The sequence below is a fragment of the Aquarana catesbeiana genome, linkage group LG09 (genome assembly GCF_042186555.1).
Source record: "Aquarana catesbeiana isolate 2022-GZ linkage group LG09, ASM4218655v1, whole genome shotgun sequence".
Classification (NCBI taxonomy): domain Eukaryota; kingdom Metazoa; phylum Chordata; class Amphibia; order Anura; family Ranidae; genus Aquarana; species Aquarana catesbeiana.
Window position 1 is genome coordinate 30,683,170 of NC_133332.1, and position 17,918 is coordinate 30,701,087.

Consider the following 17,918-nt stretch of genomic DNA (forward strand, 5'->3'; position numbering starts at 1 on the left):
TAGATGTTTTTTCCTACAGTCTCCATCATGTTATCCTATGTCCTACTCCCCATCATGTTATCCTATGTCCTACTCCCCATCATGTTATCCTATGTCCTACTCCCCATCATGTTATCCTATGTCCTACTCCATCATGTTATCCTATGTCCTACTCCCCATCATGTTATCCTATGTCCTACTCCATCATGTTATCCTATGTCCTACTCCCCACCATGTTATCCTATGTCCTACTCCCCATCATGTTATCCTATGTCCTACTCCATCATGTTATCCTATGTCCTACTCCCCATCATGTTATCCTATGTCCTACTCCATCATGTTATCCTATGTTCTACTCCCCACCATGTTATCCTATGTCCTACTCCATCATGTTATCCCATGTGCTACTCCATTATGTTATCCTATGTCCTACTCCATTATGTTATCCTATGTCCTACTCCCCATCATGTTATCCTATGCCCTACTCCCCATCATGTTATCCTATGTCCTACTCCCCATCATGTTATCCTATGTCCTACTCCCCACCATGTTATCCTATGTCCTACTCCATCATGTTATCCCATGTCCTACTCCATTATGTTATCCTATGTCCTACTCCATTATGTTATCCCATGTCCTACTCCCCATCATGTTATCCTATGTCCTACTCTCCGTCATGTTATCCTATGTCCTACTCCCCATCATGTTATCCTATGTCCTACTCCCCACCATGTTATCCTATGTCCTACTCTCCATCATGTTATCCTATGTCCTACTCCCCACCATGTTATCCTATGTCCTACTCCCCACCATCTTATCCTATGTCCTACTCCCCACCATCTTATCCTATGTCCTACTCTCCACCATGTTATCCTATGTCCTACTCCATTATGTTATCCTATGTCCTACTCCCCACCATGTTATCCTATGTTCTACTCCCCATCATGTTATCCTATGTCCTACTCCCCACCATGTTATCCTATGTCCTATTCCATCATGTTATCCTATGTCCTACTCCCCATCATGTTATCCTATGTCCTACTCCCCACCATGTTATCCTATGTCCTACTCCCCACCATGTTATCCTATGTCCTACTCCCCATCATGTTATCCTATGTCCTACTCCATTATGTTATCCTATGTCCTACTCCATTATGTTATCCTATGTCCTACTCCCCACCATGTTATCCTATGTCCTACTCCCCACCATGTTATCCTATGTCCTACTCCCCATCATGTTATCCTATGTCCTACTCCATTATGTTATCCTATGTGTCCATGCACACATGGGCTGTTATCAGCAATTTTCGGCTGGAGCGTTTTTTGGCTTTAAAAAAAAAACAAAAAACTAGTGAGTTCTGAGCAGTTTTTCAGCTGTAAAAACGCTCTAATGTCAAAAAACATTGATAAATGCTCAAAAACGCCACTCACCAGCGTTTAACGTTTTTGATCCATTAAAAGAAAAATAAATACATTTTTTTTTTTAAATGCTAAAAAACACTAATGCGGAAAACCACTAATAAACGCTAAAAAAATGCTATTGGAAAAACATTAAAAAAATGTTGAAAAACTCACTGCAAAGCTACTGGCGGTTTTATAATGTTATTTTAACGTCCAGTGTGCATGAGGCCTAACCGAATTATTAAGGGGTCCATCTTAAAACCAGAGATATGGCCATTTTGCAGCCTAATCGCTGCTTTAAAGCAGAAGTCCAGCCAAAAATAGCAGAATAAAAATGAATATCTAACTAAAAGATGAAATAGCAAAACCTGTTTTTTGCTGCAATGGTCAGCTCAGCTTCAGTCCAGAGATTTCCCCTGCAGTACTTTTTCTCTGTTATAAGATGTCCTCAGTCTGATGGGCAGCATCATTTACCCCACGTCTGCTGAGCCTAGTTGTCCTGGACCCCCCCCCCCCCCCCCTTTCCAGCCTCTCATGATGTGTCCTTAATACATTGACTTAGTTCGCTACAGCACTGTGTATCATAAAGTGCCATTTTTTTAAAATACATTTTTTGGATTTTTCCTTTCTTTGTTGTTTATTAGCATTCTCCTGCAGTTTCTTTGCAGCCACTTCCAGTCTACATCCAGAGATACAGTGCCTTGAAAAAGTATTCATACCCCTTGAAATTTTCCACATTTTGTCATGTTACAACCAAAAATGTAAATGTATTTTATTGGGATTTTATGTGATAGACCAACACAAAGTGGCACATAATTGTGAAGTGGAAGGAAAATTATAAATGGTTTTCAAAATTTTTTTATAAATATGTGAAAAGTGTGGGGTACATTTGTATGGCGCCCCCCTGAGTCAATATTTTGTAGAACCTCCTTTCACTGCAATTACAGCTGTAAGTCTTTTTGGGGATGTCTCTACCAGCTTTGCACATCTAGAGAGGGACATTTTTGCCCATTCTTCTTTGCAAAACAGCTCAAGTTCTGTCAGATTGGATGGAGAGCGTCTTTGACTGGGCCATTCTAACACATGAATATGCTTTGATCGAAACCATTCCATTGTAGCTCTGGCTGTATGTTTAGGGTCGTTGTCCTGCTGGAAGGTGAACCTCCACCCAGTCTCAAGTCTTTTGCAGACAAACAGGTTTTCTTCTAAGATTGCCCTGTATTTGGCTCCATCCATCTTCCCATCAACTCTGACCAGCTTCCCTGTCCCTGCTGAAGAAAAGCATCCCCACACCATGATGCTGCCGCCAACATGCAGTATAAGTTTTCCCCCACACATAGCGTTTTGCTTTTAGACCAAAAAGTTCTATTGTGGTCTCATCTGACCAGAGCACCTTCTTCCACATGTTTGCTGTGTCCCCCACATGGCTTCTCGCAAAAGGGACTTCTATGGCTTTCTTCCAATAATGGCTTTCTTCTTGTCACTCTTCCATAAAGGTCAGATTTGTGGAGAACACGACTAATAGTTGTCCTGTGGACAGATTCTCCCACCTGAGCTGTGGATCTCTGCAGCTCCTCCAGAGTTACCATGGGCCTCTGGGCTGCTTCTCTAATGAATGGTCTCCTTCCCTGGCCTGTCAGTTTAGGTGGACGGCCATGTCTTGGTAGCTTTGCAGTTGTGCCATACTCTTTCCATTTTCGGATGATGGATTGAACAGTGCTCCGTGAAATGTTCAAAGCTTGGGATATTTTTTTGTAACCTAACCCTGCTTTACACTTCTCCACAACTTTATCCCTGACCTGTCTGGTGTGTTCCTTGGCCTTCATGGTGCTGTTTGTTCACTAAAGTTCTCTAACAAACCTCTGAGGGCTTCATGGAAGAGCTGTATTTATACTGAGATTAAATTACACACAGGTGGACTCTGTTTACTAATTAGGTGACTTCTGAAGGCAATTGATATCAGTGTAAAGGGGGCTGAATACAAATGCACGCCACGTTTTTCACATATTTGTAAAAAAAAACTGAAAACCATTTATTAGTTCCTTTCACTTCACAATTATGTGCCACTTTGTGTTGGTCTATCATAAAAAAAACAAAAAAATACATTTTATATTTTTGGTTGTAACATGACAAAATGTGAAAAATTTCAAGGGGTATGAATACGTTTTCAAGGCACTGTAGCTGCATGTCATTATTGTGTTACAGTCAATAGATATCATATAATCTCAAACAATAATTTTGATCTTTCCCAGGTGGGCAATCTCGGTCAGGCCAACTATGCTGCATCTAAGGCCGGAGTAGAAGGTTTAACTAGGACTGCTGCTAAAGAACTGGCTAAGTGAGAAAACACTTTTTATATGTTAAGCAATCTGTACAATACAGTATTCCTTCCCATCTCAATTGCCTACAAGAACTTTAAGAACTTCTAATTAATAGCCTAGATCAGGGGGTCTTCAAACTTTCTAAACAAAGGGCTGGTTTACTGTCCTTCAGACTTTGAGGGGGCCAATGTGAGTAGATTATGCCTGGCATCATTGGAAGTAAATAATGCCCCATCATTGGTGTCAGTGGGAGGAATAGTGCCCCATCATGGGTGTCAGTGGGAGGAATAGTGCCCCATCTTTGGTATCAATGGGAGGAATTGTGCCCTATCTTTGGTATCAGTGGAAGAAATAGTGCCCCTTCACGGGTGTCAGTGGGAGGAATAGTGCCCCATCATTGGTGTCAGTGGGCAGAATACTGCCCCATCATTGGTGTCAGTGGGAGGAATAGTTCCCCATCATTGGTGTCAGGGGGAGGCAGGCCTGGACGGGGACAAAAAACAGGCCCAGGCTTTCCAGAGCGAGCAGCCAGTTCCTCCAGGGATCGGGAGGGGGCGGTCACCAGCAGGGGCAGCCTGCGATGAGACACCCACGTAGCCGGTCCCTCACACTGCAATGCAAAGGGGCACTGCGACACAATTGGGGACTGCACTGCAGAGGGGCACTGCAATGATTACAGTGCCCCCACAGTGCATTCCCTCACACCACAGTGCCCCCCCCCCCCCCCACACCACAGCACCCCCAGCAATCACAGCCCCCACCACAGTGCTCCCCACAGCCATGCCCCCCCCCCCCTCCAACCATAGTGCCCCCCTCCCAATCTCTGCCTCCCTTGCACAGTCCCATCTATGGCAGGGCAGAGGCAGGACCCGCGTGTCCCCCTTTTTGGTCATGGGTCAGCTGACCTCTAGTTTCTGCCCGACAGCCATGCTGTGAATTGAAAGGGCAGCCGTAAAGAGACCCGATGAGCGGTGTTGGGATCAATAGACAGCCCAGCTGCCTTGGGCTTCAAAGGGACATGCAGCCCAGTGTGCCCTATGGCCAGTACAGGCTTGGTGGGAGGAATAGTGCCCCATCATTGATGTCAGTGGGAGGAATAGTGCCCTGTCGTTGGTGTGAGTGGAAGGAATGGTCCCCATTGTTGGTATCGGTGGCAGGAAGTAGGCACTACTGTTGGTGTCAGTGGGAGGAATAGTGCCTTGTATCGGTAAGAGGAATAGTACCTCAAGGGCCAGATAAAGACAAGCAAAGGGCCGCAGTTTGGAGACCACTGGCCTAGATAAAGCCCAAAGGTACAGCCCCTTATCCAACTTGTACCTCGCTGTTTCAGGCTCCTTAGCTGTCATCAATGCACAATGATCCCAGAGTTTCCATAACACAGCCGTCTATAATAAAGCTGAACTTCAGGCACTAAATACTAAATACAGAGATTACATACTGTATATGGTAATTGTTTTACCTGCCAAAAGATTTGTATTTTTATCCATCCACTCCTGAGATTTATACAGCCCCATCACACAGCACCATCTGTTCTGTCAAGACAGATTTTTTTCTTGGTTGCAGTTAAGGTGGACCTTTCCCCTTATATTACTAAAATTCACATCTGCATGCTGATGTGAAATAATCTAACACTGCTTTTTTAAAGTTTTTTTTTTTTTTTTTTAATTTATTTACTTTTCTTTTGATTCACTTCCTGGTATCTCTGAATGCACCCCGGTGCTGTAGCCCCACTGATTCCCCCTGGGAAGGAAACATCATCATTGCTTTCAGGAAGATCTCATACCCAGTCTGCAAAATCTCGCAGTATTGTGGTACTTCGCTTGCATGACATGGCACAAGACATCATGCGGTTCATTTTGCGAATGCGCTGTACGACATTACATGTTTAAAAACAAAAAAGCCTTAGGGCCAGTTCACACCACATGCAGTCCAGTGCGTTTTTTTTTCTGCATCACAAACGCATGAACAGTAGGTTATATGGTTTCCAATGGCATACTATACATCAGTGCGGTCAGTTCCAGGAAAAAAAAAATTAGAACATGCTGCATTTTTGCTGCATTGGACTGTACTGGAACATCTTAAAATGCATCACAAATGCACTGGAACACAACACAAATAAGCTGGACCCCAGTACAATGAAAAAAAAGAAAAAAAATGGAAAAAAAGCATTGGGAATGCATCAGAAAACACATCAAAAACAATTTAAAAACGTGCATGCAGAAACGCATCCAGAACAGATCTGGAGTGCGTTTTTGTGGTATGAACCTACCCTTACCCCGAGATCTTGCGGGATCTGGAGCTTTAGGCTCCATTCACACTATTGCTACTTGTCATGCGACTTTGGACACCTAAAGTCGCATTTTATTGATTTCAATGGCACTTGCATTCCTGCACTGCTTTGCTGTGACTTTCTTGCGACTTGAGTGCCAGAGAGTGTAAAGTCGCACCAAAGTCGCACTCGAAATTGCGCAACTTTGGAGTCGCGCTTGTGTGAATGGAGCCTTAAGGTGAATTTTGGGATTTGACTGTGCAGGGAAATTTTTTTTATGATCTTACAACTTTGAATTCCTGATATCTAAATGGTTGATGAGGATTATGGGACCTGGCACCTCACTGTTCCTTGTATGATATTATTAATCATTTAAATTAGGGTTGCAAGGATACCAAGCATTCGCACGAGTACTTGTACTCATGCAAATGCACCGATACATGACCCTATACTTGCGCCCTCAGCGTAGCAGGGGGGGCCAGGCAGCCTCACAGATGATCAGGGGGTGCAGTTACAAGCACCAATCTCCCTGTATACCTTTTAATAAAGCAGCTGACAGCCGCTTCTACTCCTCTCCCTCCCGCAGCTTTCAGCTGCTTTATTAAAAGGTATACAGGGAGATTGGTGCTTGTAACGGTCCGCACCAATTGTCCCGACTGTCCTCTGTGTCGTCCTGCGGCTCCCCAAGTCTGCTCTGGTGCTCCTCGACCCCCTCTGTTCTCCTCCGCCCCCCCCCCCCCCCTTGTCCCAGATCTGTCAGGATGGAGAGCGGAGGAAGGAGCCGGTAAATCTGTCATTTACCGACTCCTTCCTTTTCCAAAAGCACAGAGTCATTACTGTCCATTCATAACTGAGCATCGTAAACTGTGTTTTCTCTGCTTCTTCAGTTTATGAATAGAGAGGAGCCTCTGTCTCCTCTGTCTCCTGTCCATTCATCTTCAGTGCAGCTGAGGCTGCAGAGAAAGGGACTGAGGAATCTGTGTCCTCAGTCCCTTTTTTTGTCTCAAAGGGGAGATGTCAGGGGTCTGCTTAGACCCCTGATATCTCACCAAAGCCCCCCCCCCCCCCCCCAACAGGGCTGATATAAAATAAATAAAGAATTGTAATAAACAAAAATATTTAAAAGGTTAAATTGTAAAAATAAAATAAAAACACACTGACACCGTGTACCCCCCCCCTTCTCAAAAAAAAGAAGGCATTGTAAAAAATAAATAAATTGAAAAGAATTAATAAAAAATAAATAAATTGTAAAAAATGACTGACACAGTCCGCGCTATCAGTGCCCATCAGTGCTGCATATTAGTGCCACTGTCACATGACATTAAAAAAACAGTATCGGTACTCGTATTCGGTCTTCATAAAGTGGTATCCGTGCAACCCTAATCTGAATGACTTATCACACCTGTCTGTAGACTGCCTCATATAGGTGTTAGTGCTTCCCGTCTTATCTTCTCTTCTGTTGTCGCCTCACCAGGTTCGATATCCGATGTAACACCGTACTGCCTGGATTTATCGCCACACCGATGACTGACAAAGTCCCACAGAAAGTCCTGGACAAAGTGAGATGATGTGAACTTCTCTCTGTATCTCTGTGTGTTTCTCTGGTTTCTGACTTTGTTTTGGATCTTTGCCCGCAGCTTGCTGGTCTGATTCCAATGGGAAGACTTGGTCAGCCAGAAGGTAAATGACAAACCTTCATCCTAAGTTTATATTTATTTCTGTTTTCCCTCCTATTACTTTTATTTTTCACTTTCAATACATTTTTACTTTCATTGATTTTTATTGAAAATTTTAAATGAGACAGAGAAAACGCACATTAATTTCGCCAACTTTAATTCATTTTTATTGAAGTATTATGGAATACAGAATATTATAGAACACAGGTAAAAAAAAAAAAGAAACAGATTCAGCTTTGTCCAGCAAGGCATTGTAAAGAGCCATAATGAAAGATAACGAGCACAGGATGGTACTGTGGGTCTATACAAAATACATTAAAACCTTGAATTGCGAGTATAATTCGTTCCAGAAACATGCTTGTAATCCAAAGCACTTGTATATCAAAGCGAATTTCCCCATACAAAATACTGGAAACTCAGATGATTCGTTCCACAACCATTTATTCATAGGTCTTTCAGTTTATAGTCCATATAAAAAAATCATTGCAATGTGATAGATTGTGTAACCATAAAATGTCCATCCCACAAATGGAAGACTCCACGAGGGGACTAGAAGCAAAATCCAGTAGGAGCTACAGAGTATAAAAGAGAGGAGAGGCGCCTCTAAGTGTAGTAATCTGGTTACATTTAATGAAGGAACAACATTTAGCAACTCACGTGGTTGATGATTAATAGAGGCACATCTCTAAGTATGCAGGCATCCGGGGGAAAGATGTCCACATAGAACATCCCCCGCACTGCCGCCTCTCCCCGCTGTCAGTCTGCAATCGTGACCGGGAAGACTACCCTGCAGTAGAGCGATCTGAAAGCGAGGCTTGAAGAGCTCGTGGAGCGCAGCGTGGAAGGGATGACGTCGATGGCGGTGCGGAGGATGATGAGTTGGGAGGATGTGAGTTGCTAAATTTTGTACCTTCATTAATTGTAACCATATTGCCATATCGCTTGTATATCAAGTCAAAATTTATGAAAAAATGTTGCTTGTTTTGCAAAACGCTCTCAAGCTAAGGTTTTATTGTAGTATAAGATGCCACATCCTAATATGAACAGTATGTATATTGGATAGAAATACTGTATGGACTTTATAGGCACCAATGGTAAAAACTAAAACTTTTATTAGTAACAAATCACATGTATTGATATAAAAGCGTATAAAAGCATTAATGCAACATCATACAGTTTGGCATTGACATCTCCAACTCTGGCCACTGGATCAGGTCATGAAATCTGGTTACCCTGATAATTATTCTCAGCACAGCCAGAATACATTGACGTAGTAGTGTGTAAGCTCTACATGTTTCGCGATATACGCATCTTCAGGAGCTTATTTACATAATTTCTGGGTGAATAAAATATGCATGTAGGTAAACATAACACGTGCATTTCATTTACATTGGTTATAGAGTATATTAGAGCTGTATCCAGAATCCAAAAACCGGAGATATGCATACAGAATATGGCTGAGGACAGATGTGGGGACACACCAGGTGCCTTAAAGGTTAAAAGATAATGAAATCACAACCAAGGATGATTTTCATACAAATGATATAGGATAAGGGCAGAGACTACCACTGAACATAGTGCTTCAACACCCTGCACCGGGGTTCAGCCCTGAACATGCTATCAAGGAATGTACCAATAAACGCAAGGGATTCACCTACCTATAATCAGTAGATCAATGAACAAAATGCAAATGGTAACTTCTCAGGGTAAAGAGTGATGTATGGGTACAAAAGGCTTTTTAACGACTGTCAGCGGGGTCATAGATTTGTAATGACATCTTAACGTGGGTAAAGTATACAAGTATATGCGGACAATTATTAACATGCCAATTCACATAAATGATCACACTCATTACATATTAAATATTACGGGGGAGGGATTAATCTCTCCTTACTTGGTGGTATTCTATTGTAAACCTGCATACAAAAGTACTGATTGATAAGGGATTGGTCAATTAGGGACCAATCGGCTGTACTAATGAATACCACATAGTTCTGCATAATCGCCAAAAGATCCTAATACTTTCATTAATGCTTTTATATACTTTTATATTAATACATGTGATTTGTTACTAATAAGTTTTTTGTTTTTACCATTGGTGCCTATAAAGTCCATATTTCTATCCAATATACATACGAGCCATAATGAAAGTCTAAGGTCATTTAAAGCTCGATTTTTACCTTCCATAAACATGGACATCTTAATTCTGAGTTCTAAAAATAAGCAGATCAGCCTCAATTGTATGAGATGCCGAAATAATTTCCTGTAGCCCTTACAAATTTCTGTGGTCGGGTAGCGGCTGCAGAGTTTGAGCCAGAGAGCTCTCCAATCAGCAGGAAGTGTGAGATTCCCTTTTTTTTTAACCACTTCAGCCCCGGAAGGATTTACCCCCTTCCTGACCAGAGCACTTTTTGCGATTCGGCACTGCGTCGCTTTAACTGACAATTGCGCGGTCGTGCGATGCTGCACCCAAACAAAATTGATGTCCTCTTTTCCCCACAAATAGAGCTTTCTTTTGGTGGTATTTGATCACCTCTGCGGTTTTTATTCTTTGCGCTATAAACAAAAAAAGAGCGACAATTTTGAAAAAAAAAAAAAAAACAATATTTTTGACTTTTTGCTATAATAAATATCCCCCAAAAATATATAAAAAAAACAATTTTTTTACCTCAGTTTGGGCAAATACGTATTTTTCTACATATTTTTGGTAAGAAAAATCGCAATAAGCGTATATTGATTGGTTTGCGCAAAAGTTATAGCGTCTACAAAATGGGGGATAGTTTTATGACATTAATTTTTTAATTTTTCATTTAATTTTTTTTTTTATTAGTAATGGCAGCGATCTGCGATTTTATTGTGACTGTGACATGGCGGACATATCGGACACAATTGACACGATTTTGGGTCCATTGTCATTTATACAGCGATCAGTGCTATAAAAATGCACTGATTACTGTGTAAATGACACTGGCAGGGAAGGGGTTAAACACCAGGGGGCTATCAAGGGGTTAAGTGTGTCCTAGGGAGTGATTCTAACTGTAGGGGGGGATGGGCTACTAGACACATGACAGCGATCACTGCTCTCGATGACAGGGAGCAGTGATCTCTGTCATGTCACTAGGCAGAACGGGGAAATGCCTTGTTTACTCCGTGACACGATCGCGGACATCGAGTCCGCGGGACCCGTGGCCACGGTAACGGAGCACGCATTGGGTGCGCGCGTGCCCACAATGCCGCCTCTTAAAGGGGAAGTACCCGTACGCCCTTTTGCCCACCCGTGCCATTCTGCGGACGTATATTGGCGTGCGGCGGTCGGGAAGGGGTTAAAAAGAAAATGAACTCTGGAAGCTGTTCCAAAAAAGGTAGACAGAGGGCAAAGGACTAGCTCCCAGTATTGCCTGTGGTCTCCCTGCAGCTGGTCTTTTCCCCATTAAGGACTTACCATGTCTTGTGTCATACTGTGCCTCTGTGTGGAGGTGGCCATCTTGGTTGGCGGCAAGGTTTTGCTTTCTCATGCCAGAGCCTCCAGCAAGGAAAACCGTGAGCAGCTCAGGAGTGATATCAGCTAATCTCCAGAGACTAGCAGTCAGAGGCAGCAGTGCCTGAGATCTTGCACTGCAGATATACAGCTATAAGTCTGTAGGCACTGGCCTAGCCACACTCATATACCAAGAATTGCACTTTTGTTGGAGGAATTTAAGACATAAGGTACATTATTTCATCATGCAGCTTATAGGATATGTTCACCTTTTAGAAAAAAATAATAAATGCAAATTTTTTGTAGGTAAAAAAACTAAGCTTTTTTTTTTTTTTTTTTTTTTTTGGAGCCTGTAAAGTATTGCACTAGCAATCAGCAGATCTGGCAGTGTACCTGTGTGCCCGTACATCGGGCAAGCAGATACAATATAACAGGAAGAAAGAATGAACTAACATGGTGCTCCACAGCACCGTAGGAAGTTCATTGAAAACTACAAGCTGACAGCCACAAAGGCTGTTGGACCTTGTAGTTTTCCATTCACAGCACATTGAATTAGTAATGCGGCTGGGCGGGCGTAGCCCCGCTCAGCCACATTTTGTGGGGTGGGGGGGAGAAGATCCCTGCTAGCTGTCAGATCAAGGAGGTGCGGGGGCCAGTCTGTTAATAACATGTTACACTCATATTCAGGGTGTAACATTGAACATGTTACGAAAGGTGAACTTATTTTTTAAGCATAAATACCAATTCTAAATTTGAGTTCAGGCCCATTTTAAAAAGAGTACAAATTGGGCTTTAAGGCTGATGGGCTCATGTTTACAGGCACCTCACATGTCGGTTTACATCGTCTGCTCCGGGGTTTGTTCAGTGCTTGCGCTGTTGACTCCCATGAGGGATAATGAGGTTGTGATGAGAACGCCCCTATTTCTCTGAATTCAGCTGTGCCTGTAACTGCTTATGTCACAGTGTTAAAGTTGTCCACTGCTGTTTTAGATATCGCAGATGTCTGTGCGTTCCTGGCTTCGAATGACAGTAGATATATTACAGGAACAAGTATTGAAGTGACAGGTAATAACCAATCAGGTGGGGTTATTTCATGCATCTTCTTTGTGTCTGGCTTGTGATTCAAGTAAAGTAAACTGTTCAGCCATTTTTAAACTGTTAAACTAGTCATTCCGAAGTGCAGGTCCCTTAGGTTGCCTCAGACCAAAATGAAAGCACCACTCCAAGTGCCAACATAAGATTCCCGGTGACTCCAGCACTGTCAGGTGCAGGTTTGCCCGACCCACTGAAAGAGCCCAACATAGAAAGTGGAAAGCCGCACACGGATGTTCAGCCCAGTTAGAATCTATAAGAAAATGCCTTCAACTTGTCTCCTCCAGAAGCCATGCCCCTCTAACATGTTTCACCCACCCAAGGGCTTAGTCCTAGAGTTACCTCTAGGACAAAGCCTGTGGGTGGGCGAAACGCATTATAGGGGCATGGCTTCTGAGGAGACAAGTTGAAGCTATTGTCTTATAGATTCTAACTGGGCTGAACATCTGTGTGCGGCTTTCCACTTTTGTTTGTTGGTCCCACACTATGCCTGTCATTTAACTTTTATTACTTAGAAAACCTTTCTTTTGTGCACCTCGCTGAAACTATTTTCACTATGTCAATAGGGGCTTGACTCTGACTTCTGGGTCAATGCGTGCCCAACTTCCTACAGCCTGTCCAGTTAGAGCATTATAGTTGTTAAAGTTGATTAACTTAGGTCTATCATTCCATGGGCGTGCCCCTGTTCTACAGAACCACATTCACAGAATTACCTGTCAACCAGTGTGTGTCCTACCTGGGTTCCACTGACCTTTGTTTACCCATTGGCTCTTACCTATTTGCCATGGCTTTGAGTAAGGCAGGGGCACTGAATGGCTGGAGGTGTGTGCTCTTCAGACCTAGAAAACTGCCCAATCCATCCAACAGCATACCCATACTCCCAACGTTGGGATGCTTGCCTTACGGTGACACTGTGTTACAGCTCAATTACAGCACACTGTTCATGTATCTCAAAATTGTGTTGAGGTCAGTAGGAAGGCACATAACGTCCACCATTGTTTCGTGGGACCCCTTTCTCAAGGTGACAGCAAACTGACAGGAGCAAGACGTCTGTTGACTTGCTATCACCCTAAGAAAAGGGGTCCATGGTGGCTCCTGAAACATCCCTCAAGACTTCTACCACCTTGTGAGATGGGTCTCTCATTGTCCTGAAAAGGGTTGCTCCTGAAACACTCCTCAAGGCAATCAACTCGAGGAGTGCTTTCACCCCTCAAGGGGATAGCAATGTAAAAGACACCTTGCTCCTGTCTGTCACTTTTCTATCACCTTGGGAAAGAGGTCCTCTGTGACCCCGAAGCTTCAGTGGATACTTTGTGCCTTTTTATTTTTTTAATGTGACCACTTTTGCATTTTGACCTACATGACCATACATGACTGATGTGCTGGCTAATTCTTCTAATCTCTTTTTAGACCTGAGGCCACTAAAGATGGTAAGGTGATTGGATAGGTTCACTCTAAAGAAGAATAAAATCTGTGATGCAACTGTCTCCAACAACTCTTCTAAAAGCAAGGCAGCACAGTGGTGTAGTGGTCAGCACTATCGCCTCGCAGCAATGGGGTCGCTGGTTCGAATCCCAACCATGACACTACCTGCCTGGAGTTTGCATGTTCTCCCTGTGCCTGCGTGGGTTTCCTCCCACACTCCAAAGACATGCTGTTAGGTTTATTGGCTTCTTCCCAAAAATTGGCCCTGGTGTATGGGTGTGAGTTGGGGACTTTGGATTGCAGACCCCGTGGGTGTGGTGGAGCGCTGTGTAGATTGATGGCGCTACATGGGTACCTTAAATATATAAAAAATAATAAAAAAAAAAGAAAAAAAAAACTTTTCTAAAAGCACATGCACATCCCAGCCCCATTCGACCAAGGGATGAGGGGTACTCGGCTGGACCGCTGAAGGAACCTTTGTGTATGACTTATCTATAGGGATGAATGATGCTACACCATGTATGTGCACTAAGAGTAAGACTCAATGGGGGCATTCTTGCTGGGCAGGGCCACACCGCAAAGATCACTGGTTTGAGGAAGAAGGTAAATATCTGAGCAGGTGGGTTGCACTCAGGAAGATGGAGGGAACCGATTAAAGGACATTTGTGTGAAAGGTACAGTTGTCCTTTAAAGTGGTTGTAAACCCCATGAATATACCCAATGAAGTGACTGGCCTCAGGTGATACAAATATGAAACAAATCCTTCTACATCAGTTTTACCTGTGTATCTGCAGCCCTCTCTCATCTACATGATGTGGGATCCTCCGCTCAAAGAGGGGCTTAAACCAGAGTGCTTGTGTCTCATTACCTCCAGGAAGAGAAGAGCCCCGGGTGCTGGCTAAATGCTGATGCAAGTAGAAGAGAACAAGAAGACCTGGACAGCCGCACACCGGAATGGATAAATCCGTCTTTTTATTCAAAATACAGGATCATGGGGTACACAACACGACTGTGGGGTGGTACAAGAATATCTGATGCGATTCGCACTTACAACAAGCTATGAGTAAGCACTTGGTGTAAGTGCGAAACGCATCATCTATTCTTGTACCACCCCACAGTCGTGTTTTGTGTACCCCATGATCCTGTATTTTGAATAAAAAGATTTATCCATTCTGGTGTGCGGCTGTCCAGGTCTTTTTGTTTTCTTCTACTCTCTCATCTACAGCCATTCAAAGTCCAGACTTTGCACAGGATCTCTCAGCTCTGAAAAGCAGGGGGTGAGAATCTGAAGTTACTCTCTGCAGAGCTCAGTGAGGAGAGCTCTGAGCCCTGATTGGAGAGAAGAGACACACCCCCTTCACGCAGCTCACAGGAACAGAGCTGAGGCTGTCAATCACAGGCTGTGTGCTGGAGATCGCTCCCTTGTCACCTTTTTTTTCTCTTGGTGTCAGAAAAACCTGTCAGAAGAGACCTAGGCTGATAGCAGAGGAATGAGGTAGCAGACAGAAATTTCACTCCATGGTTTACAATCACTTTAATGCCCCGTACACACGGTCAGATTTTCCGATGGAAAATGTGTGATAGGACCTTGTTGTCGGAAATTCCGACCGTGTGTGGGCTCCATCACACATTTTCCATCGGATTTTCCGACACACAAAGTTTGAGAGCAGGATATAAAATTTTCCGACAACAAAATCCGTTGTCGGAAATTCCGATCGTGTGTACACAAATCCGACGCACAAAGTGCCACGCATGCTCAGAATAAATAAAGAGATAAAAGCTATTGGCCACTGCCCCGTTTATAGTCCCGATGTACGTGTTTTACATCACCACGTTCAGAACGATCGGATTTTCCGACAACTTTGTGTGACCGTGTGTATGCAAGACAAGTTTGAGCCAACATCCGTCGGAAAAAATCCATGGATTTTGTTGTCGGAATGTCCGATCAATGTCCGATCGTGTGTACAGGGCATAACTCTGCTTGCCACACCTGCCCATTCAATTCGATGGGACAGTGCTGCAAGCACATGCCAACCGCTTTAAGTTCAGTTCTCTATGTATGAGTTTAATAGTTCTGCAAAACTTTACATTAATGATACAATATAAAGCAGGCTGACTGTAGTGACGGTTGTTCTTTTCATCCTGTTTTCTCCAGGTGGACTGTATTTATGATCCTCTCTGGTACCTGCAGTCTCAATGGAGCAGCAGAAAGAACTCTGTATATCCTACAATTCTGGATCCTGATGTATGACCCAGTCAAGCTTCTTGTAAGAAGAGAATTACTGCCTTTGTGTATAAGGCCTGTGAATCTTTTATGTACACTCTCCAGAGAGAAGAGGATCTGCAACATTTTTTTTTTTTTTTTAGATGTAATTTTTTTGAAATACAATACAAACGCTGTAATTATTATGAAAATGATAGCTGACATTTTGTTAAAACAGAGCAGGAAATAATCGGGTTCTTCTGCCTACTTCTTACATAGCAATACTCAGAGCTCTGTTCATTGTCTGGTGTTCTTAGTAAGTCCCGGCAGTGCAGATGAAAGCATGCAGGGGATGTGAAATGAATCACCGATGCAGAGGTCACATAGGTTAAAAAATATTAAGATTTCCGTTGAGTTTAAATAAAAAAAAATAATTGTGGCCACCTTTCATCCTCAGAACCCTAAACCCACGTTTCAGGTAAAATATACCCCCTTGCAATCAATCTAGCATTCCCTGTAGGCTCTATTTTGCATGGCCAGGCCATTCTCCGACGAACAGAGCTCACAATGAAGTGCACGAGGCAGATCAGCTTTGTACTTGTGCCAGTTGAGAGCCAGTGTCCTGTTGAATATTGCCTCCTGTTCAATAATGCCCCTGATGGATCTGCGCGTGCGCAGTACGCAACGTCACTCCAGCTGGAGTGACATCAACACAGCGCATGCGCAGATCATCAGAGGCATTATCTGACCATCTTAAAAGAGCCAAGAGAGAAGGTACTTGTCAGACTATGCCTCGCTATCGTGGGGCGGGTTTTCCGCCTGTTTAAGGGCGGATTTTATGTGTGTTCAACGGCAGGTTCAGTGTGTTAAATGGCGGGTTTTGCCTGTGTCTATGAGCGGGTTACAACACACACAAAACTAGCCCCGCAACAGCGAGGCATAATCTGACAAGTTCAATCTCCCTGGGCTCTTTGCAGATCATCGAATACTGCCTCCAACGATCTGCGCATGCGCTGTGTTGACGTCACTCCAGCTGATCAACATATCAGCTGGAGTGACGTTGGGTACTGCGCATGCGCAGACCCGTTGGAAGGCGTTATCCGACGGGAGGCGTTTTTCGATAGAACACTGGTTAATCCTTGCTGAGCTGAGTGGCATGATAGGACAGATCTAGGTGTGTTAAATTAGATTGTAAGCTCCACGAGCAGAGCCCTTCTATTCCTTCTGTATTGAACTGTGTTGTAATTGTACCTTCCCCTTTATATTGTAAAGTGCTGCGCAAACTGTTGGCGCTATATAAATCCTGTATAATAATACTGGTAGCAGTCATACATATCTTCCTGCAGTATGGACATGTGACCAGATGGGAAACGTGCAAAGATCTATGAGGGACAGACAAGCTCATCAACCTACGGGACAGTCACTGACCATTTTCCTCCTCTTACAGAGAACCTATGTGTAGTCTTCCACATGGAGTGGACCCCCCCATAGAGTTTACAGTTGAACAGTTGTGATAATATACAGGGTTATTCAATCTACATTTAACAACTATGATCTATAATCATGGGGCACAGGTGGAAACTGTGGAAGAGAACGTAATAATTTGTAAATGCAGAATTTCATCAGCTGATTCTTGAGGGACATGTACATGGAAGGTAGATAAGGGACAGTCTGTAGACCGAAGTACTCACAAGAAAGGGGAAGAAAAACAGAATAGGAGGGATTTGAGACGGGGAAGCCCAACGTTCTCACCTGGTAGAGCCTTCTCTCATTAATTAATAGTTCCTGAGTATGTTGGGAACCCAAGGAAATGACCCAGGTGCTCTATGTGGTCATATAAGTTGAGTAGGTACTGTAGATAGATGCCATGAGTTCTTCCATGTGCTGACGATAAATACCTTCCTGTAGGTACTCTGAAATAATCAGAGCTTGAGTATTTTTCCAATGGCAGGGATAAGAGCCGACTGCAGGAAAAATCTGAGGAGGCCTCTTTTGGCTTTGGAAATAGAGCATGGTATTACAGAAAGGAGGGCAATTTTGGGGGACTTACAGAGTTCAGAGCTTGCGGCCAGTT

The 17,918-nt window shown here is 43.4% G+C and overlaps 1 protein-coding gene across 1 annotated transcript in view; it reads left to right on the top strand.

The window, feature by feature from the left end:
- The window catches only part of HSD17B8 (hydroxysteroid 17-beta dehydrogenase 8), a 32,067-nt gene extending 14,907 nt beyond the window's left edge, over positions 1-17,160 (top strand). Inside the window, exons 5-9 of the mRNA XM_073598197.1 lie at positions 3,633-3,718; positions 7,445-7,529; positions 7,608-7,650; positions 12,115-12,189; positions 15,797-17,160. Coding sequence (XP_073454298.1) covers positions 3,633-3,718; positions 7,445-7,529; positions 7,608-7,650; positions 12,115-12,189; positions 15,797-15,813 — 306 coding nt within the window. The 3' untranslated portion in view covers positions 15,814-17,160. The remainder of the gene's footprint in view (positions 1-3,632; positions 3,719-7,444; positions 7,530-7,607; positions 7,651-12,114; positions 12,190-15,796) is intronic.
- Positions 17,161-17,918: the final 758 nt, after the last annotated feature.